Source organism: Lipotes vexillifer, unplaced genomic scaffold, assembly GCF_000442215.2.
Source record: "Lipotes vexillifer unplaced genomic scaffold, Lipotes_vexillifer_v1.1 scaffold297, whole genome shotgun sequence".
Taxonomy (NCBI): Eukaryota; Metazoa; Chordata; class Mammalia; order Artiodactyla; family Lipotidae; genus Lipotes; species Lipotes vexillifer.
This window is the reverse complement of record NW_006772098.1, coordinates 385875-409594: the sequence shown is the minus strand read 5'-3', so window position 1 is coordinate 409594 and position 23720 is coordinate 385875. Positions and strand designations below refer to the sequence as shown.

General features: G+C 36.2%; 1 protein-coding gene across 3 annotated transcripts in view; it reads left to right on the top strand.

The window, feature by feature from the left end:
• PLXDC2 (plexin domain containing 2) overlaps window positions 1-23720 on the top strand; it is a 413295-nt gene that overhangs the window by 277904 nt on the left and 111671 nt on the right. For all 3 annotated transcript variants that reach the window (XM_007447295.1, XM_007447296.1, XM_007447297.1), the window contains 2 exons: window positions 7408-7526; window positions 22088-22187. In XM_007447295.1, the coding sequence (XP_007447357.1) occupies window positions 7408-7526; window positions 22088-22187 (219 nt within the window). The remainder of the gene's footprint in view (window positions 1-7407; window positions 7527-22087; window positions 22188-23720) is intronic.

Here is a 23720-nt window from a genome sequence, read left to right as displayed (position 1 = left end):
TTGTAAATGGGATTGTTTTCTTAATTTCCCTTTCTGATAGTCTGTTATTAGCACATAGAAACACAACACATTTCTGTATATTGATTTTGAATCCTGAAACCTTACTGAATTCATTTATTAGTTCTAACAGTTTTTTTTGGAGTCTTTAGGGTTTTCTATATACAATACAGGCATCTGTAAATAGTGACAGTTTTACTTCTTCCTTTCCAGTTTGTATGCCTTTTATTTCTTTTTCTTGCCTAATTGCTCTGGCTAGGATTTCCAGTATTATGTTGAATAAAAATGGTGAGAGTGGGTGTCCTTGTCTTTTTCCTGATCTTAGAGGAAAAGCTTTCTGCTTAGTATCTTGTTAGCCTTAAGTATGATGTTAGCTATGGGCTTGTCATATATGGACTTTATTTTGTTGAGATGCATTCTATCTATATCTGATTTAAGAGTTTTTATCATGAGAGGATGTTGAATTTTGTCAGATGCTTTTTCTGCATCTACTGAGATAATCATATGATTTTTATCCTTCATTTTGTTAATGTGGCATATCACATTGATTGATTTGTGCATGTTGAACCATCCTTGCATCTCAGGAATAAATCCGGCTTGATCATGGTATATGATCTTTTTGATGTACTGTTGAATATGGTTTGCTAAGATTTTTTTGAGTATTTTTGCATCTATTTTCATTGGCTATATTGGTCTGTAAGTTTCTTTTCTTGTAGTGTCCTCATTTGGCTTTGGTATCAGGGTAATGCTGGCCTTGAAAAATGAGTTTGGAAGTGCTCTCTTCTCTATTTTGGAAGACTTTGATAACAATTGGTATTAATTCTTCTTTAACTCTTTGGTACAAAGTTCCCCAGTGAAGCCATCTGGTCCTGGATTTTTCTTTGTCAGAACTTTTATAATTACTGATTCTGTCTCCTTACTAGTAATTGGTCTGTTCAGATTTTCTGTTTCTTTGTGATTCAGTCTTGATTGATGGTATGTTTCTAGGAATTTATCCATATCTTCTAGGTTGTCCAATTTGTTGGCATATGATTGTTCATAGTACAATAGTTTCTTATGGTCCTTTGCTTTCTGTGTTATCAGTTGTAGTGTCTTCTCTTTCATTTCTGATTTTATTTATACTTTCTCTTTTTTCTTAGTCTAGCCAAAGTTTTGTCAAATTTTTTATCTTAAGAAAGCTCTTAGTTTCAATGATCTTTTCTGTCATTCTAGTGATATCTATCTAATGGATCTTTTTAGTCTCCATTTCTTTTATTTCCATTCTGATCTTTGATATTTCCTTCTTCTGCTAACTTTGGGCTTGGTTTGTTCTTCTTTTTTAGTTCCTTGATGTGTACAGTTAGGTTGTTTTTTGAGATCTTTCTTTTTTCTTCATGTAGGCGTTTATCTCTATAAATTTCCTCTTAGAATTGCCTCTGCCGAATCCCTTAAGTTTTATGTTTTGTTTCCAGTTTCATTTATCTCAAGATATTTTTAGATTTCCCTTTTGATTTCTTCTTTGGCCCACTGGTTGTTCAGGAGGAAATTTTTTAATCTCCATGTATTTGTGAATTTTCCAGTTTTCCTTCTGCTGTTAATTTGTAGTTTTATACCATTTTGGTCAGAAAAGATGCTTGATATGAATTCAGCCCTCTTAAAATTGTTAAGACTTGTCTTGTGGCCTAAAAAAAATTATCTGTCCTGGAGAATGTCTTATGTGCACTTCAGTAAAATGTGCATTCTGCTGCTGTTTGATGAAATGTTCTATGTATTTCTGTAAGGTTCACCTGCTCTAATATGTAGTTTAAGTCCAATGTTTCCTTATTGATTTTCTGTCTGAATGATCTATCCATTGTTGAAAGTGAGATATGAAGTTCCTATTTTTATTGTATTGCTGTCTCTTTCTGCCTTTAGGTCCATTAATATTTGCTTTATATATTTAGGTATTATGATTGGATGCATAGATATTTATAAACATTTACAATTGTTAATATCCTCTTGTTGAATTGACCTCTTTATTATTAAATAATGACCTTTCTTTTGTCTCTTGTTACAAGTTTTGGCTTAAAAGTCTACTTTTCTGGCATAAGTATACCTACCTCTGTTTTCTTTTGGTTTCCATTTGCATGGAAAATCTTTTTCCATACCTTTACTTTTAATCTATGTGTGTTCTTAAAACTGAAGTGAGTGTCTGTGGGCAGCATATAGTTAAGTCTTTTTCCTAAACTCTTAACCCAGTCTGTGTCTTTTGATTGGAGAATTTAGTCCATCTACATTTAAAGTAACTATTGATAGGTATGGTTTACTATTGCCATTTTGGTAGTTGTTTTCTGGCTGTTTTGTTATTCCTTTGTTCCTTTCTTTCTCTCACTCTCCTTTGTGATTTGATTCTCTGTAGTGATATGCTTCAATTCATTGTACTTTATCTTCTGTGTGTAAGTATTTGATCTGTGGTTACTATGAGGCTTACATAAAACATCTTATACAATCAATTTTAAGCTGATAACAACTAACTTCAAACTCATACAGAAGCTCTACATTTTTACATCTTCCACCATATTTTATGTTTTTGATATCACAATTTATAACTTTTTACATTGCATATCCACTAACAAACTATTGTACTTATAGTTATTTTTAAAACTTTTGTCTTTTAACCTTTGTACTAGAGTTATAAGTGATTTTTCCACCACCATTATAAGAGTATTCTGAATTTAACTATATATCTACCTTTACCAGTGAGTTTTTCTTTTATATATATAATTCTTGTTACTTACTAGCATTCTTTCATTTTAGCTTGAAGAACTCCCTTTAACATTTCGTATAAGTCTGGTCTATTGGTAAAGATCTTTTTCAGCTTTTGTTTGTCTGGAAATTTCTTTCTCTCCTTTAATTCTGAAGAACAACTTTGCTTAATAAAGTACTCTTGGTTAGCAGGTTTTTTCTTTCAGCATTTCGAATACCTCACCCCACTCTCTCTTGCCTGCAAGGTTTCTGCAGAAGAATCTACTAACAGTCTTTAAAATTTCCCTTGTAAATAACAAATTGCTTTTCTCTTCTTGCTTTTAAGATTCTTTCCTTGTTATTAACTTCTGATAATTTGATTATAATGTGTTTCAGTGTAAATCCCTTATGATTCATCTTTTTTTGGTATTTTTGAGCTTTCTGGATCTGGATGTCTGTTTTCTTCCCCAGGTTAAGGAAGTTTTCAGCCATTAGTTCTTTGAATAATCATTTTATTTTTAATTTATTTTTGGCTGCATTGGGTCTTCATTGCCGCACGCAAGCTTTTTCTAGTTGTGGCGAGCAGGGCTACTCTTCGTTGTGGTGGACGGGCTTCTCACTGAGGTGGCTTCTCTTGTTGCAGAGCACGGGCTCTAGGCATGTGGGCTTCAGTAGTTGTGGCACATGGGCTCAGTTGTTGTGGTTTGCAGGCTCTAGAACACAGGCTCAGTAGTTGTGCTGCATGGGCTTAGTTGCTCTGTGGCATGTGGGTTCTTCCCAGACCAGGGCTCGAACCCGTGTCCCCTGCATTGGCAGACAGATTCTTAACCACTGCACCACCTGGGAAGTCCTTCCTGAATAATCCTTCTGCCCCTTTCTCTCTCTCTTCTCATTCTGAAATCCCTACAATGTGAATATTGGTCTACTTGATGGTGTCCCGTATGTCCCTTAAGCTATCTTCACTCTTTTTCATTCTTTTTGTTTTCTCTCTGCCCCTCTAATTGGATCAGTTCCGCTGATATATTTTCAAGTGCATTGGTCTTTTCTTTTACTTGATATAGTCTGTTGTTGAACCCCTCTATTAAAACTTCCGGTCAGTTATTGTATTCTTCGGTACTATGATTTCTATTTAGTACTTTTTATATTTTCTGTCTCTTTGTTGGAATTCTCACTTTGTTCATGCATTGCTCTCCTGACCTTTTTTGTTTGTTTGTTTTTTGGCTGCACTGTGTGGCATACGGGATCCTGGTCCCCCAACCAGGGATCAAACCTGTGCCCTCTGCAATGAAAGCACAGAATCTTCACCACTGGACCGCCAGGGAAGTCCAGTGAGCATACTTATGACTGTTATTTTGACCTCATTTGGGTAAATCACTTACTTCTGTTTCATTAAGATCAGTTTCTAGAGATTTATCTTGTTTTTTGTTTGGAACATATTCCCCTGTTTCTTCATTTTTCTTTACTCACTGTTAGTTTTTGTACATCAGATAAATAGCTACCTCTTCCAGTCTTGTCAGAGTGGTTTTCTGTACAACATGAACTTCATCAGTCAGCTTAGCTCAAGCTCCTGGTTGTCTTTCAAACCTCTGTGATTTTTCAAGGCACCATCTTTGTTCTCAGTGGCATCCAGTAGTTTTGGGTGTGCCAAGAGCCATCAGTTTCCCAAAGGGGAAGATCACAGTCAGCACCTAGATTTGTTGGCAGTCCCTCAGGCAGCAGTATACTGGAAAAGTATGCAGTCAAATCCTCTCCAGGGATAAACTGGGAGACAGGTATTTTGTCTGCTCCCTCTCTACTGAGCCTTGAGGGGATAGCCAATGCAAGTGATGCAAGTGCTCACAGGTGTGCCTATTAACAATTGCTTCTTTGTGTGCTGCAGTCCTGTGGGACTCATGAATGCAAACCCCATTGTCTCTCAGAGCAAGATGACCTGGGGGCCTGTCCTCAGGTGGCAGCCACAAAAGCTGGGTGCCAGACATGTGTGCAAGCTCCTTCCAGAGAGATGCTGGTGACTTGGTTTTATCCTTGGACTGAGCCAAAGGAACAAGGTAGGGGAAGTACCCACTGGCTCTTTGGGGCTCCAGAGGATCACAGTAAGCACCTAGATGTGTGCAGTTTCATTATGGGTATTTTCTCAGTTGCCTCATGTATAGCAGTCACTCAGCTAATCTTGGATTTCTCTCAAAGGAAATTGCTTCTTGTGTAGCCGTACATTCAGTGTATCCATGGGAAGAGGGGAACTCAGGAGCCTCCTATGCTACCATCTTGGTCAAACGATCTCAGCATTAAGTTATACTCAGAAACACAGTAATGACAGTGTTCTGGTCTACTCCAATCACCTGGTACAGGAATGAACTCAGGAAGTCAGACAGAAGAAATGTATAGGGCAAGTTATGTGGGAAAGGGTATGGAGCATATCCATGCCCTCTCTGGGCACTCTACTCTCCTAGCATCTCCACATCTTCACTATCCCAAAAGCTCTCTGTCATGCAATATTGATTTTTTTTCTTTTTAATCATATACTTACTGACCTGGGAGATAAGTTATACTCTCTTAGTTCTGTGAGTTTCATTTCTGTACATCATTTTTTGGCAACAAGATTTTTTAAAAGATTAGAAAATCCAATACTTAGAGCTAAGCAAACGTCTTAGCTGCTCATTTGTTTTCTTAAAAAAATAAAAAAGAATAAACAGTGTCAGTTAATGAAATTAACACTCCCTAACACAATACACAAAAATAAACTCAAATTGGATCAAAGACCTAAATGTAAGACCGGAAACTATAAAACTCTTAGAGGAAAGCATAGGAAGAACACTTTTTGACATAAATCACAGCAAGATTTTTGACCTGCCTTCGAGAGTAGGAAATAAAAACAAAAATAAACAAATGGGACCTAATGAAACTTAAAAGCTTCCGCACAGCAAAGCAAACATAAACAAGATGAAAAGACAACTCTCAGAATGGGAGAAAATAATTGCAAATGAATCAACAGACAAAGGATTAATCTCCAAAATATATAAACAGCTCATGCAGATCAATATTAAAAAAACAAACAACCCAATCAAAAAATGGGCAGAAGACCTGAATAGACATTTCTCCAAAGAAGATATACAGATGGCCAACAAACACATGAAAAGATGCTCGACATCACTAATTATTAGAGAAATGCAAATCAAAACTACAGTGAGGTATCATCTCATACCAGTCAGAATGGCCATCATCAAAAAATCTACAAACAATAAATGCTGGAGAGGGTGTGGAGAAAAGAGAACCCTTTTGCACTGTTGGTGGGAATGTAAATTGATACAGCCACTATGGAGAACAGTATGGAGGTTCCTTAAAGAACTAAAAATAGAATTACCATATGACCCAGCAATCCCACTACTGGGCATATACCCAGAGAAAACCATAACTCAGAAAGACACATGCACCCCAATGTTCATTGCAGCACTATTTATAATAGCCAGGTCATGGAATCAACCTAAATGCCCATTGACAGATGAATGGATAAAGAAGATGTGGTGCATATATACAATGGAATATTACTCAGCCATAAAAAGAAACAAAATTGGGTCATTTATAGAGACGTGGATGGACCTAGAGACTGTCATACAGAGTGAAGTAAGTCACAAAGAGAAAACAAGTATCGTATATTAACGCATATATGTGAAATCTAGAAAAATGGTACAGATGAACCTGTTTGCAAGGCAGAAATAGAGACACAGATGTCGAGAACAAACGTATGGACACCAAGGTGGGGAAAGGGGTGGCGGGATGAGTTGGGAGATTGGGATTGACATATACACTAACTAATACATATAAAATAGATAACTAATGAGAACCTGCTGTATAGCACAGGGAACTCCACTTTGCTGTACAGTAGAAACTAAAACAATGTTGTGAAACAACTATATGTACCCCAGTAAAATAAATAAATAAATATAAATAAAACCTAAAATAGAAACACTGATGAAAAAAAAACAAAACAAAATATAAATTCTCATTGGTGGCTATTAAACTGTGTTTCAATTACTGTTTCATGTTAATACTTTTATAATAAACATTGGCAGATTGACTCATCAGAATATGATATACAGCACTGAAGATTCATCCCAGTGTACTTAAAGGGGCTTCAGAAATGTTAGCCTGAGGCCCTTTAAGCTACCTTGCAACCTTTTAGAAGCAGTACAACAAAGAAATACAGACATTGTGAATTAAAGAGGAAAATTCCCATGAGTGTTAAAGAAATTTCTTTAGCATATGGAAGAGTATAATTCTAAGTATGAAATAGACATTTTCAAGTCTGATTCTAGCTTCCCTGAATGTGTTCCTTTCTCTCTCAGCATTTGTCAAATGTATTTGAAGTTCATTCAAGCCACTTGGGTTGCATTTTGGAAGTGGCTCATGGAAATTTAAGCAGACAGTACCCATTAACATTAATGGACTTCCTAAGGCAAAATTCCCCCATACTGGGCTCAATATTAACCTCAGTATGAGGTTAGATTTTACCAAATATTTAGAGAATACTCAATTCTTTAAAAATATCCCAAATGCTATGTCAGTAACAGAAATCCAGTTAACTATGTAAAATTCAAGTAGCACAGCTACTAGATGTGAAGGTTAGATCCATGATTTGTGAAGATTCCCACCAGAATTGATTGATACATTTTTCTCACTGCATTTCTTTTGTTCAAATGGGGTTTATAGGCACAGCACTTGTTGTCCAGTGGGACCACGTACATCTCCAGGATAATTACAACCTGGGAAGCTTCACATTCCAAGCAACCCTCCTCATGGATGGACGCATCATCTTCGGATATAAGGAAGTAAGTAATGTACTGATAATCTCCTTCCCTATTGACCTTGACCTCTCTGTCTTTTCCTCCAAGTGTCAAGAAAAGGACATTTTACAGTCATGAACCTCAGATCATTTTCTCACCTCTTGGTTTCTTTTGCTTTATTGAAAAAAATACAATTTTTAAAATCTACCGAGTAGCACTAATTGTTAATTCTTTGGGTTTTGTTTTATTTTGCATTCTGATATCCTTGGCATTCTGACCCATGAGTTTCATAAAATTATTAAATAATTATATTCTTGTGGTAGTATAATGAAATATCTCTAAGAAAAAATATTTCCAATTTGGAAGGATTTTCATCTAAATCTGATTACTTATATTTATACTATTTACTTGTTTTTGCCTTGTCAACTTCTTTGACATTTTTTGGCTATAATTTCAAAAGTGTTAATAGGCATGAAGTCTTGTGTGGCTCAATGACCCAATACTGACAGTATTCCACGACAGCTGAGTCCACAATCCCTTTGGCCAATGTTTATTGCCACCTGATAGGAAAGATTAATTAGAGATCAAAGTGACAAAAAGAATAAAGAAATGTAAACTTAGTTTGTTTCATTTTACCAAATTGACAGGGAATAGAAATTGACTAAATTGTAGCCTTTAATTTACAGGACGTCTAAATTAGAATAATAGCATGTTTGGCTTAAAACTCTATTGACAGTGTAATTAAGGTCTATTAGACAACCTAAACTTTGGGGGAAGAAAATAAAGAATATAAGAATAATATATCAGATGTGATGTTTTAGGCAGTCAATACTCACAATGTGAATTGATAATGGGCATTATTAACCCATGGATTAATGGGTATTTATAATAATACAGACTCAACATCTTATTTTCAATTGAAGGGTTATTTTTCCCTTGGGAAATGAATCCCTGGCTGTTAAAAAGATGCTGACAATTTAAAAAGGAGTCACTTTGGTCATGTCTTCTGAAATCTATCTTTTCTATAAAGTGAGGGATGGTTGTATTTCAACTCAGCAGGCCAACTTTTGGAAATCTCATAACCATGTTAAATGTTTCTGCTCTTTTGAAGAATTCTTCCACGTGGAATTAATCATTTACTTGGGGCAATAGTATACACAGAATATAATGTAAGATCCGTTCTGCTTGGTGCTTCCTTATCCAGAGCTATGTTTTGGTATTATAGCCCACCATATCTTTATATCACACTCCCTGGAAGCTGAGACAATATTGCTCAAAGGGACTCATTCTAGTTTTCATTGTAATCTAGTGTATTGCTGGGACTGCAGAATGATGTGATGGAATATTATTTTCAACATTTTTACCAACAGTGGTAAAATTTCTGTAAAGAGGCAGAGTCAGTAAGTCTAGAATCTAAAATCTCACTAATTGTAGGCTTTGTCAAAACAGAGGTTTGTGTTCTTATTGTGGTCTCTCTCTCTAGTCTTTATTATCAAAATTGTCATCTTTATTTATACTGTTCTCAATGGGTGTCTCACATTGCAGAGTAACAGTTTATTTTTCCTATTCTCTCTTTGTAGTGAGGTTGGTATTTTTAAAATGTCCTTTTCTTTTCTTTATTTAATCAAAGAGAAATTTTCCATTATGGTTTTCCTGTTTTGTCATGAGAATATTAAGCTGACAGGCAATTTTAGCACTTTCTTAATATTTCCAGACTTTCAGTCCTTCTGAATTTAGAGTTCTAAAGAAATCACTACTTTATTATTTGCCTCGCTGTCCTTTCTCTGTCCTGGTTAAAAAACAGTTACTTATTTCCTATTCTACCTCTTTGCTTCCTGATAACTGTCATGTATTTTATTTTGCTGAGGCAAATTTCTATTTGTAAAATTTGCCACAATAAGGATCGCCATGCATTTGAGGTGAGAGCTAGGTGTTCCTGGCCTTTCTAGAAAAATATTTATAATTTCAATTACATAAATATTATGTAATTGATGTATTAGCATTACATAATGTATTATCCTTGACAAAGTGCTTTCACATACATTATAGTTTTCAATTCTTCAACAGTAACTTATATTCTTAGCCTTTTACAAAGGCACTGGCACATAAAAGGTGTTTAATAAATGTGTGTGGCTTAATTATGGAGTTAGATCATACACAATTTATCTTTATTTTATCTTTATTTGTCTTTATTTATTTTACAGCTAAGCAGACAATCAGAAAGGTTAAATGACATGCTTGAGTTTACAGAGCTAGTTAAGGACAAATCCAGAACAAAAAACCTTGGTGTGGTGATCCCAAAATACCTCAACATTTTTTTCTTTCCCAAGGAGATTATGTAAAACAAGTCACAAATCTATTTCTCATTTGTTTTTTTCCAATAAATATTTGTTAATGTTTGATGTTTAGTAATCTTTTTATATGACTCCCATATATTACACCATTACAGTCCCATAAAGTCAGGAGAAGTATTCCTAATTAAGCTATAGAGCAAATGAAATTGTAAGAACCTAAGAACATAAAGAGTATAATTTTATATTCCTATTCAGATTAAATATACCGAAGCAAAGTTATAGGTTGGAAGGTAAGTGCAGTTCTTACTCTAATTAGTTGCTTTTAACTGATTAATGCCAGCTTTGTTTTATTTTATTATATTTTACGTGAGTGAGAAGAAAAATTCTGATTTATTCAGAAACTACTAATAATTTTACTCAACATGGAGTAAAATTAGTATTTCATTGAATAAATTTTTGACACAAATTTCACTTTTATTACCCTCAAATGATTTATTCCAGTAGTTAATTATGTTTCTCTTAGTAACTCTTTTTTTTTTTTTTGCGGTACGCAGGCCTCTCACTGTTGTGGCCTCTCCCGTTGCAGAGCACAGGCTCTGGACACGCAGGCTCAGCGGCCATGGCTCACGGGCCCAGCCGCTCCGCGGCATGTGGGATCTTCCCAGACCGGGGCACGAACCCGTGTCCCCTCATCAGCAGGCAGACTCTCAACCACTGCACCACCAGGGAAGCCCCTTTCTTAGTAACTCTTAATGTGCCAACTGCCCATACTAACCACTCAGATGACCTCCAATTCTGTCATGTTCCGTATGTAGTCATGTCTCCAACAGCATAATTTTTCACGGTGCAGACTGTGATAAATAATGATCAATAAATTAGAAAATACATTTGTACTTACAACAATCTTAATGAGGTTGAGATAGGGCAGTTACTACTGCTGTTTGAAATAAGAGTAAATACAGATTTGTTCAAAGAATTTAATGATTCACAGAGTCACAGTGTTCTCCTAACCAAACTGGTGAGAGAAGTAGTGGGGACACAGATTCCTTTAAATAATTAAGTTACCTCTCCCAAGATTATAGCTCTTTATTATTCAACCAAAGATTTGAAATTATGTTTTAAGTTATAGGCCCTTATTGCTACACAGCTGTTTATTTTAGTTAATTTCAAAGATACAGTTTACTTAGGATGGAAGTCAAAACACAAAAAACATATTGTTTTTTTCAAAAGTTTCCTCTCAAATTATCAACCATTCACTTTAATGCATTTTTCAATTTCAGGGTATCCATTTGTTTCTTTTGCATAGATTTAATTACCTAATGAAGTTAACCATCTTGTCATCTATATTCTTAAATATATTAATAGCAGTTCTTTTAAACTTTATAGCTAACTCTAATATCTAGATTTCCTATGGGTTTGTTTCTATCATCTCTTTTTTACTTTGTTTCTTTTTCTGTAGATTTTCATTCACTGGTCATGTCTCCTTGCATCTTAGGTAATTTTTGATCAAATGTTGGGCATTGTTTACAAAATAGTAAAGAGATGCTTTGAGGTTGTGGATATTTTCTTCTTCAAGGAAGGGTTTACTTTTTTTGTTAGGCAGTTAGGAGGGAACAGATTACTTACTACTGAGCAGGACTAAGCTCATTCACAGTTGAGCATTGGCCCTTATAAAAACTGGTATATTTCTGGTTAGCCCTAACTCTTAGAATGTAGTCCTTCAGGAATCTCCACATTACGCCTGGATGATTACTATGGACCATTTGCCTTAGTGGTCCTGAACTCTGTGTTTTCCACAACTCCATGAGACTGCCTGAAGTTCTGTTCAGATTTTCTGTCTCTAAATCTGGCTCATTAATTGTCAAATGCCTTGAAGGGAAAGCAGTGTTGGTTTCACCTCTGTGATTTCCTTTCTTTGGAATCTTGGCTTTTCAGGTCCTTGTTCTTTGACAGCCACCTGATGCCTTCAACAGATGCTTTTCATATGTTTTTTATCTTTCCTGCTTGGTCTCAGTAGTAGAAATGATGGCCTTATACAAGTTTGTCTGCCATAACCAGAAGCCCCATTCATTTTTAAAAGCAACCTCCAAATTTGTAAAATCTAACATTTATTGAGCTCTTCATATATGCTAGGCAGTGACCGACATGCTTAAAATTTGTCTCATATTATTCTCACAAAAACTAAGAGGTTGTCACTTTTATCATTTACAGAGAAGGAACCCAAAACACCCAGAGAGGTTAAGTAACTTTTCCAAAATTATGAAACAAAGATTCATCCAAGGGAATATGACTCCAGAGCCCATAGGCCCAACCACTGTACCTTAGTGCCTCCCTACAAGCTTCCTTTTCAAGAAATGGCTGTATTGCTTTATTCACTTTGACATCCCTGACAGTCTTTCCTGGTTAGTCATTATTGTAGTGTAACTCAGCCACTTGAGAGCGCAGGTAAGAATGGTTTGCCTTTCCACAGCACTTATTTTATTAATTTTTTTTAAAAAGTGAAAAGAAGTTGTGTATAAGTAAAAATAATAGTAAAAACATATGTCCTTTCTTAGATAAATGGAATTTGGAAAAATCAAATTCCCGTTTCCTATTCTGTTAATAAAAATAACTAGCTGTCATCCTAGAAACCAGATTCTTTATATTATTTTAAGTTACCATTGAATAGTGATGATTGTTTGCTTTATTACAATATTGACCTGAAATCCTTGGTCTCTTGATAATGTACCAAGGAAACTACCTGTTCACAAGAAAGATATGATTCCAAACACATTAGAGATTTGAAATCAAATTTCCTATATTTCTTGATGATGCCTATCCTAGTATATATAATATATATATAGTATCATATATTAGAAGTTGCATTTCCTCTGACTTGTTTCATCTCTCTTCTCCTATTATATTTTGAATTTATTGTTACTTTAGATACAGACTCAGGAAGGATGTGATTCATTTTGTGTCTATTGGAAATTTGATTAATTTTTTTCACCAGTTCATGGGAGGTACAGAGTGGTCATCAGTTTGAGACAATACAATTAAAAAGTCACGTAATCCTTCTACATGGCCACAGGGGAACTCATAGAGAATACATATCTCACCTGAGAGTCAGCCCACTTTATCCATTTTCTTGGTTGAATACCTTACAGTCTCCTTCAGCAGCAAATTTTAGAGGAGGTCTGTATAGAGGAACTTTATTGTTTATTAAGTAAAATTACTTTTTAATTACTTCTACCATTTAAGTATTTAATCCTAATGTTCCTTAGTGTAACATTTACTGTTTCTGTGGAAGAATGCATAGTTAATAAATCACCATTGCCAACTGGTTGGAGGTTTAACTGTCACCCTAAATGCATTTTTAAAATTTATTTGAAGACTCTTTCTCTTGTTTAAACTGTAATGACCCTTCATTCATGGTAATCATCCTGAAAGCATTAAAAGATGAACACTTGGGGCTTCCCTGGTGGTGCAGTGGTTGAGAGTCCGCCTGCCGATGCAGGGGACACGGGTTCGTGCCCCGGTCCGGGAAGATCCCACATGCCGCGGAGCGGCTGGGCCTGTGAGCCATGGCCGCTGAGCCTGCATGTCCAGAGCCTGTGCTCTGCAACGGGAGAGGCCACAACAGTGAGAGGCCCGCGTACCGCAAAGAAAAAGAAAAAGAAAATAAATAAAAGATGAACACTTGTTGAGCTTGTAAAATTTGTAGAAAAAAATAATTCAAGAGAGTAAGAGAAAGCCAAAAAGAACTGAACAGTGAAACAATTGACATTTAGATATGAAGTGATTTGCCTTTATGGCTATTGCTGTATATGTGAGAATGTTTAACATGTGTTAAAATAATATATATTCATCCAAGAAACTATATATATATATATATATATATATATATATATATATGAAATTTAAATAAAATTTATTTAATAAACGTATAAGATTGAGAAAACCCAGATGACATGAAATGCTAATTATAAACTCTCAAGAAATAATTCCATAACTGAGAACATGTCTCTGCAGAGGAAAGCAAAGCAAAATGGCTCTTTAATAAATTAAGTAAATGTCTCTCAAATTGTGTGTTTTCTAAATTGAGCATTTCCCAGAATGTGCTTTTCTCAATGCCTATTAGCAATGGAAGGCTCTGAGAAGAACAGCCACAAAGGTAAATTAACTTCATTTAACCCAGAGCTGATCAAACTTTTTTGACCTGGGAATGCATTTTTCACGGAACATCTATTACCACCACCCAGGAAGGTATGGGGAATGTTGAATTAAAAAAAACAATTCATGTGGTGCAGCCACTATGGAGAACAACATGGAGGTTCCTCAAAAAACTAAAAATAGAGTTGCCATTTGATCCAGCAATCCCACTCCTGGACATATATCCAAACAAAACTATAATTCAAAAAGATATATGCACCCTTATGTTTATTGCAGCACTATTTACAATAGCCAAGACATGAAAGCAACCTAAATGTCCATCAGCAGATGAATGGATAAAGAAGATGTGGTACATGTATACAATGGAATACTACTCAGCCATAAAAAAGAATGAAATAATGCCATTTGCAGCAATGTGGATGCAACTAGAGATTATCATACTAAGTAAAGTAAGTCAGACAGAGAAAGACAAATACCATATGATATCACTTATATGTGGAATCTAAAATATGACACAAATGAACTTATCAACAAATCAGAAACAGACTCACAGACATAGAGAACAGACTTGTGGCTGCCAAGGGGGAGGGTGTGTGGGGGAGGGAAAGATTGGGAGTTTGGGATTAGCAGATCTAAACTATTATGTATAGAATGGATAAACAACAAGATCCTACTGTGTGGCGCAGGGAGCTATATTCAGTATCCTGTGATAGGCTGTGATGGAGGGGAGTGTGAGAAAGAATATATGTGTGTATAACGGAATCACTTTGCTGTACAGCCGGGATTAGCGTGGCATTGTGAATCAACTACAGTTCAATAAAATTAAAAAAAAAAAAGAAAGAATTCCAAAAAAAATGTAGACACAGATGATTTTATATCTTAGTACTTCCCTGTATTTTAAGTACATAAAGTATAAAGTTGTATCTACGTGGCTTTATTTAGGATCTAATTCATTTGCATTTGCACTTTTTTGTTATCTCACATATTAAAGCTCCCAACGTTTTAATTTTCTTTTATTTCCCATAGTGTAAGAAAATGACAAATTGAACCCGTTCTCCCTTTATAATGTTGTGAGTGAAAATAAATAAATAAAGTAGCAAGGAAGCAAGATCAATAATCTAGAAGAAATAATTGTAGAAACAGAAATCTTGTTCTAATGCTGGCCCTGCCCCTAGCGGGTTATGTTGTCCTTGGACAAGGTATTTGATCTTCCTGGGTACGTTTTCTCCTTCCAAGCCCCACTTCCATTTAAGCTTTGTGGTGACGTGGAAAGGTTTGTTCTACACGGTGCTCCTGCCGGTATAGGCCATATCCAGTCCCTGCTCTGAGGATTCCAGGATCAAAGAGCTAATTTATCCCTAAGGCAAAAGGCCTCCTACTTTCCCCATGTCTCCCCAAACCCAGGGTGCAGTTTCCTAATCCCGTTCCTTTTCCCAGCCCTGTTTAGGCAAGTTCCCTTTTGTAGCCATAGTCCCAGATAAAGTCCCCATTATGGTTTTGACTATCTTGAGCCACGTTGCACAGGCTTCTTCAGGGGGCTCCTGCCTCACTATGTTCTTTTATATGATGCTCCCACTCTAGTTTGTCAGTTCAGTACTGGGCAGTCCCTATATTAAAAGAGGGAGCTATTTTTACTTACCAACTTCATGCTGTTGTCTCCTTCCAGATTTTCTGTGGAGTACGATTGTGGAGATGGGGGTAAGAGGAATGTTAGATTATATCTTTAACGTATGGCTCGCCTTTGCTTTCATGCCATCAAGTAAGTGCATTGCTCAATACCTGGCACATGAAAAGAGTTCAGAATCTAAAAGCTAGAAAGGGATTCAAATAATCGTGCGAAATGTTAACGATATTCAGGAAAGCAAATGGATGTTTTTATAATGTCAGATTTAACTGAAAGCCCTTCTATTCAAATGTAGTTTTCAGACAACTAAGCACTAATACTCAGGGCTTTGTGCGTTGCTTTGAGCATGACTTTTTAAAACTGGACGCCCTACTGAGTAAGGAGAAGCCTGATCAGACTTCTAAGGGAGATGAGGTAGGAACTTAAGGGTTAAGTGAAGGTAAGAATGGTTAACATTTTAAGCTTTGGGGTTTTTTTAATGTATATATATTAAGCTATTAGACACCACATTGCTGATTAGCGGGTTAACAAAAATGAGTTTAGACTAATTCTTCTCCAGTTGCGTCTGATAGGCATATGATTCATACTTGGGAGCACACACTCTGCAATCAAACCCTTGCTGAGATGCTGCGCTGCCTATTAGATAGATAGCCGGGCCATAATGGAAACGAATGAATGTTTTGGCAAGGTTTGCAGGGCAGAACAGAGAGAAAAATAAAATTCTCTTCCCTGCGACTCAAGCAGCATGCTGTTATCCCCTTAACTGTTTTAGAGACAGACGTTCATGTTTTCGGTATTGTGTCAGGCCCTTGTGTGCTGGAGAATGATACCACAGCACGGAAAAGAGAACAACTTTTGTATTTGAATCTTCCTCCAAAGGCCAGCGTGCTCTGCCCTACCTTTACTGACTCCTAGCATCATTTCCTATGTTAATTTTGTCAGTTATTCCAACTCTTTTCTGTCGCTATAACTTCATTTGCTTACTGTATCATTTATAGAAAAAAATTATACTTACTTAAAGAACAAACTTATCTGTGTCTTGTGAAATGGAAGGAAAATTAAAACACCTTAAAAAAAGAGTTTGTAAATGCTTATGTAAGCTGAAATGGAAGCATATTTTAACTGGCGTTAATGCTCCTTTTCTATATCTGTCCTGTGGAACGAATCTAATTGTAAAACTATTCTCAGAAATTTATGATTCATTACAAATCATACAGAGGCCGAGTGAAGATTTAGCTTTGCTTTAATTATAAAAAGGCAAGTATTATAGGCATTTGAAAATAATGAACTACATTTTTTTTTAAAGCTTATGTAGTTCAGAGTTTGTATTATTTCAGATTGGCTTCCTGACATCCCCAGGAACTAACTTAGGAGACATTTTAAGGATGAATATAAATTTGTAGATAGGATAAAGGATAGCTTCCATAAGCAGAGTTTTCAGAGTTTTTGTACTTGGGCATCATCCTTTGCCCCTGCTTCTCTGACTTGGGTACTTATCCAATACAGAGTCCTCTATAGACTAGGGGACTGTGACACTATGACAGATCCTTTCTTGCACACTTTTGGCTCTAATTCTAGATAGTTTATTTATATACATACACACAATTGCTTTGTTGATGTTAGTCAAAAAATAGTTCATGTTAAATGTGGTTTTAGCAGTGCTCCTGATTCAGCCTAACAAACGGCCTCTCATTATAAACTGTCGTGGGAACCTGCAGTCTGGCTCACAGAGAGCTCACACAGCCCAGTTACTTGGCTGCAGTAAGTGTGAGTGGATGAACCATCCTTACGCTGAACAACCCCACGCCTTTGAGGTTTTGAGGTAAAGAGATAACAGTCCAAGAAGGCAAAGTGAAAAAGATAGGACAGTATCAGGTGGAGAGAGGCAGACATGTTCTTGAAAGAAATCTAAGAGAAAGCCTAGACTTTGCCTCGCTAATCTTTTACCAAATTAAGCATTTAATTCAGTTGGCCAAAGTGGTTTTTTTTTTTCCTAAGCCTGATATGTAATCATTTTATCAAAGGTTTGGGTGGCTTCTAGGAAAATGTAGGGGATCAAAAGCTTCTTGTACATTTTCATGTTAATATTTAATCAGGATAAAATACCAGAGTTTTAGAAATTCTATACTTTTATTCATGAACTCTGTAAAATTTGGAAGAAAAGCAGTTGAGGCCAGTGGTATTGCCATCATCCTTTTCCACTGCTTCCTGCCCTAGTCTCCTCCATCTCTGGATGCTTCAGTACACACCATCCTCAAAGCCAGCAATGGAAATGAACCCTGAAGGTGTGCAACAACATGCTGGCTCCGATGAAAAGCTCAACTCCATTTTTCCTGCCATTAAGACCAAAAGTCTTGGTGACACTGTTGACTCTCTTCTTTTTCTCACTCTCCTTAAATCCATGGCATATTCATCCAGAATCATCTTCCTGTCGCTCCAGCTCTTATACGTATCACTTATCTAGTGTACTCCAAGCCACCCATTTCTCATCTGCAAAATGGTGATACCCTTCTAACTAGTTTCTCGGTCTCCCTTTTCCCCCTCCAGTCCAGATTACACGTCAGTTAGTGTGATCTTTTTCAGATGTAAGGGAATGTCCTTCCTCTGTTCAAGACGGTCTTAACCCTTCCCCATACAACTTGGAATAAAATCCAGAGTCACTGCCGTGGCTTGCAGGGAATGCATGCTCCCTCTGATCTGTCGTCACTGCGTCCCATCTCCTTCAGCACTCTTATTTACTCCCTCTGCTCCAGTGATAACCTTTTATTTCCTAAAAGACAGCAAAAGCAGTTCAAACAAGGCCTTTGCATGTACTGGTCTCTCTACAGAGCTGTTCCCCAAATCTCCATATGGCAGGTTCTCCTACTACAGAAAAGTCACATTATCACAGAAACCTTCTGTGACTCCTTCTCTTAAAGAGGCCCCCATCCCTCGCTGTATCTTCCCCATGTTTTCATTTCCTCCTTGGCACTTACCACCTCCTGGCATACTGTATTTCTTATGTTCACTTGTCTTCATGTCAGTCTCTACTCTCTAGAATGTAAGCTCTATGAGAGCAGGGGCTTTTTTGTTTTCTCCCGTAATTCCAGTGCCTACAATAACACAGAGAAAATGTTCAACTAATATCTGATAAATATTATGAATAAATTCACCCTTATAATTTTTTTGGATCATTATTAACAATGTACTTGGTGAAGCTTGGGAAAATCTAGATCATTCAGTAGAATTAAATCGTTGAATTTGAGGTTTGAAAGAGTCCTTACAGGTCATCTACTGTCTTCCTAGAGGGTTGGCCAATTTACGATAGGATTATTTTCAGTGGACAAAAAACTCTCTCCATTGTTAGGTTACCCATTTTGATTTTGCATGGATTTACCTTAAGTTAAATGAATCTAAATCTGGGTAAATTATACACCTTGGTCTTCATTTTTGGAATCCACAGGGAAAAGAATAAACTAGAAAATAAAAAGATACAGAAGAGTGAAAAAAAAAGATGCAGAAAATGCATCTTTTTAATGGAACTTTGCAATATTTCAAGTTTAATTGTACCTAAAGAGATATTTATCTGATTCCCAGAAACCTAGGAGGAAGAATGCTACTTCATTTTCTATAGAGACACCCAGAGAAGTTTGTATTGGCTATTAGAGCTTTAGTAGAGAATGCATTGGTTAGTATTGCTGTGTAACAAATCACCCCAAAATGTAGTGGCCTAAACAACTCTACTTCTTATTTCTCACAAGATATAAGACTCTGCTGATGTCAGCTGGGCTCACTCATGTGTCAGTTGTTAGCTGGTGGATTGGCTAGGGGCTAGTTGTTCAACGATGACCTCTGCTAGAAAGAAAACATTCCTCCACGTGTCTCTCATAGATCTTCAGCAGGGTATATTCTCATGGCAGTGGCAGAAGTCCCAGAAAGGAGGTAGAAATGTACAAGCACCTTTTCAAGCCTCTCTTCTGTTTCAAGTTTGCTGTTGTCTTCTTTTGCCATATTACTGAGGCAGAGGCAGAATGGCAGAGGACCACCAAGTGAGATGGCAGAGTATGGATAAAAAGAGGCCATGGACTGAGGCCATTAGTGCAGTCAATCTACCACAGATCAAATGCACAAGAGGAGAGAGTTTGACTTAGAGATAAAATATAAAGGAAGGGAGTGAAAAGAAGGAAAGAGATGGAGAAAACAGAATAAAAATGAAAGATGGCTAGATAAGGGAAGAGATAAAGAGAGCTAGAAGAGATGGGGTAGATAATGTGAAGAGAAGAGAAGCTAGGATGTCTGCAGATCCAAGACATGTGACCTGAAAAACAAGCTCTCATATGATAATGTAATATTCATAACAATATAATAGAATTTTCCAGTTGATAACAATATAAACTCAAGCTCTGCTTTGAGTATGGGAAAGAAGAAGTACAATTAATTACCACAGAATTATCTGGTAAAATATTTCATACCTTGCAGAGGAAAACTGTAGTCATAGATGTTGTAAGAATGAAAGCAAGTAACAAATCCAGCAGCAAAGCTTTCATACTTACTCCTAAGCAGGCATCTATTAATGATGCTGTTTAAAAATTATGAGCTTGTCTTATTAGGATATACAAAATATAACTTGAATTGGAAATATTTTCTGTGGCTTCCTATCCCTTTGCCTTTTCTTCTTTCACTGTAAGTCTGTCTTAAATATAAATTGCACTTATATTAGCATTCTTCAACATGGAGTATAAACTGGGTAATAATATAATGTACCCTAAGAAAAGGGATTACGCACATTGATACTGAGTATGGCTTAGCAATTACCATAAATAAATTATATCAGAGTTTCATTTAGTAAATGAACTTTTAGGGAGAAAAATCTTGGTTTGATTTTGTTTGTTTCTGTTGTCCAGATATCAGAATACTTCTTAATGGTGGTTAAGAACTGGACACACTGATATAAAACTGGCAATACTACAACATTGTTCAAGAGAGGACTGATTAGTACATAAAAGGAAAATATCTTCCATTTACTATTTTGAGATAATTCCACCAATTTCAGAAACATTAAAATTTCCTCTTAGTTTCAACAAAATAACACTTTTTACAACTTCATGATGTCAGGGGCAAAAATAAGCAGTACAGTCCTTATTACATCTTCTCTCCAAGTTATTTTCCTTCTTTTTTTTAAATTTACTTATTTTATTTATTTATTTTTGACTGCGTTGGGTCTTCGTTGCTGCGCCCGGGCTTTCTCTAGTTGCGGAGAGTGGGGACTACTCTTTGTTGCGGTGCACGGGCTTCTCATTGCAGTGGCTTCTCTTGTTGCGGAGCATGGGCTGTAGGCACGCAGGCTTCAGTAGTTGTGGCACGTGGGCTCAGTAGTTGTGGCTCTCAGGCTCTAGAGTGCAGGCTCAGTAGTTGTGGCACATGGGCTTAGTTGCTCCGCAGCATGTGGGATCTTCCTGGGCCAGGGATCGAACCTGTGTCCCCTGCATTGGCAGGCGGATTCTTAACTACTGCAACACCAGGGAAGTCCCCTATTTTCCTTCTTTTTTATTGCCATGCTGTTTATTATGGCTTATACAACCATGTCTGATCTAATATGATCTTTAATGGCCCACAGATGGCCCACAATCTGCTTATTCTACTTAAAAGATTTGTTCGTGCATTTATCCTTCCATATTGTTTCTTGTCCCTTTATGTATTGAAGATGTTTTCATCCCCATTTTCATTTCTATAAAACTGGTAGTAAAGATAGTAATCATATCTCCAATGATTCTTTTCTAAATCTAGAAAAAACGGCTCCAAGAGTTTGTCTCATTTATAACTGTTGTATCATGTTTAATATATTCTCAGTGTGTCCTAATTTTTTAAAACTGTACACATTATAAATGTCTATAATATGCAGATTTGGGCTCTATTGAGGTTTAAATTTAGGAAATATGACCTTGAACTGAACCATAATAATTCATAAGTTTTCCATATGAGTTTTAACCAGAATAGTGGAGTTCAACATCCATTAAGAAACAATTGCCAAATTTCACTATATATTAATCAACAATGATATTGTTACATATATATTTAGGAATGCACTTATTATCTTTCTCTAGGTTTTATATCTATAAGGCCACTTGTAAACAAGGATTTTTTAAAACTATGAAAATGTATATATAATAGAATCTTTGGGGAAAACAAATGGTACAAAAAGAATCTCTATTTCTGTAATGATAGCCCGCACTACGTGCATTCATGGTGTGCCTATAAGTGTGAGAAGTTTTCAGTATTCAACATCAGTTAGATTCTCTGAGAATCTGTTACTTTCATCATCAAGTAGCCCTGTCTGTAGGACCAGGAAGTCTCTTGTCACTTTAACCCATCGAATAGCACTAAACAGATGTTATTTTTAGGTGTTGTATGCTTTTCTTCTCTAATGTTTCCTGCTCTCTCTCTTCCTTCATCTCCATAATCAAATTTTATCCATTAAACAAGATGGTCACATTCCCCACACCTACCCCAAATGAAATTCAAATCTAACTCACAGCAATCTGCTTTTTCTTTTCCAGATTCCTGTCTTGGTCACACAGATAAGTTCGACCAATCACCCAGTGAAAGTGGGGCTGTCAGATGCATTTGTCGTTGTCCACAGGATCCAACAAATTCCCAGTATGTAGAAGAAGGGTAATGGCAGAGTCTGAGCCTGCTGTGGGGTAAATTTAAAGGAGATTGATCTAGGGCAGATGTGACTCTTTGAACAATCGAATCACATAGCTAATTGCTGCTTGTTAATTATACTGTTTGGGTTGTAAGTCTTTTTGGCATTTGCTATCTCTCTGTTAGTGCTGAACTAATAATTTAGGTGAAGTGAAGTTAAATAGCCAAGCCAAGAGAATTTGGATTCTTTGGAATAATTAGCTTGGTTGTGCAGATATATTTCTTTTATTAATAGGAAGAGGAACGTAAAAGAGTGACAGATCATTTGATTGATAGGTGTATGATTGTTTATTTCATTTAAATAAATTTATCAGCAAAAGAACAGCCTTGTACCATTTCATGTTTAACATGTTTGTATAAAACTGTTTGAGAGTCTAAAGGAAGATTTTCAAAAAGTATAAACTGAGGTTAAAAAAATCTTGATGGAGCCATACCTACCACACAATGTATTTTATTTTCTTTGTTTAAATCATTTTTGCCTGTCTAATCTAGTTTACATTTGTAGAATAAAAACATATATGTTACTTTGGGCATCTGTTCATCATATTAGAAGTCCAAATTGTAACTGCTATTTGTAGTAGTTCTGATCATGTAAATAGCCCTCTTTTGAAAGCTTCTGTTTTTTAAAACCTCCTTCTAGTTCAAGAACAGCCCTGAGGGTTGCTTGGGTATGTTAGTACCAAAGGTGACTGTTTGTGTCCCAGATGTACTTATGTAAAGCAAGAGGTTATGATACATCTCAAGATTAGATCATTCCTTTCCCTCTTGCTCAAAGTTCTTGAGCAAAATTCTTTATTTCATTATAGTGGTAGACTTAATTTATCACATGCATATGCTGTTTGGTCTTGACTTGAACTAATTTTGTTTGTGTCACCTCAAATATAGAAAGTAAATGACATGGAAATTAGACTTTTCAGAGCAGAGGATTGGCTGGAAACATTATAGGGGTTATCTTACAATTACGGTTTAGAATGACATTCATATGTGGCAGTTCTGCTTGGTGAAGACCGTGAATCTTCCATGGCTGTTTCTCCTTATTAGCTGAGAATTTGCGGGAGGTAATATTCCAGCCACCTGTTAAATCAAGGCAGATTTTCCAGAAACAAACCTGTACTGTGAACAAAGCAGAGATATATCCTTATGTGTAGGCAACATAAAGACATCCTGACAGAACTCTTAGTCAAGAGGCTGAACCCTGGGAGAGGCCAAGTTGACTTCTGTGTGAGGAGGAATGTTCTCATATTCTTCCTTTCAGAGGAGTTAGTCAAGCATGACCCGAGTCAATTATTGCACAAGTAAAAGAATCTCTAGTTTTAGTTTATTTGTGGCTTCTTTCATCCCAGAAAGAATTTTATTTGCAGCTTCCTCAGAAGGCATCTTGGCCCACATTGATGTGCTGACATATTATTGTTTAGAGAAAAAGACCCACCAACATACAAAAAAAAATTTTTTTACAAATGTACTGTAATATTCAAGTGTTGTGTC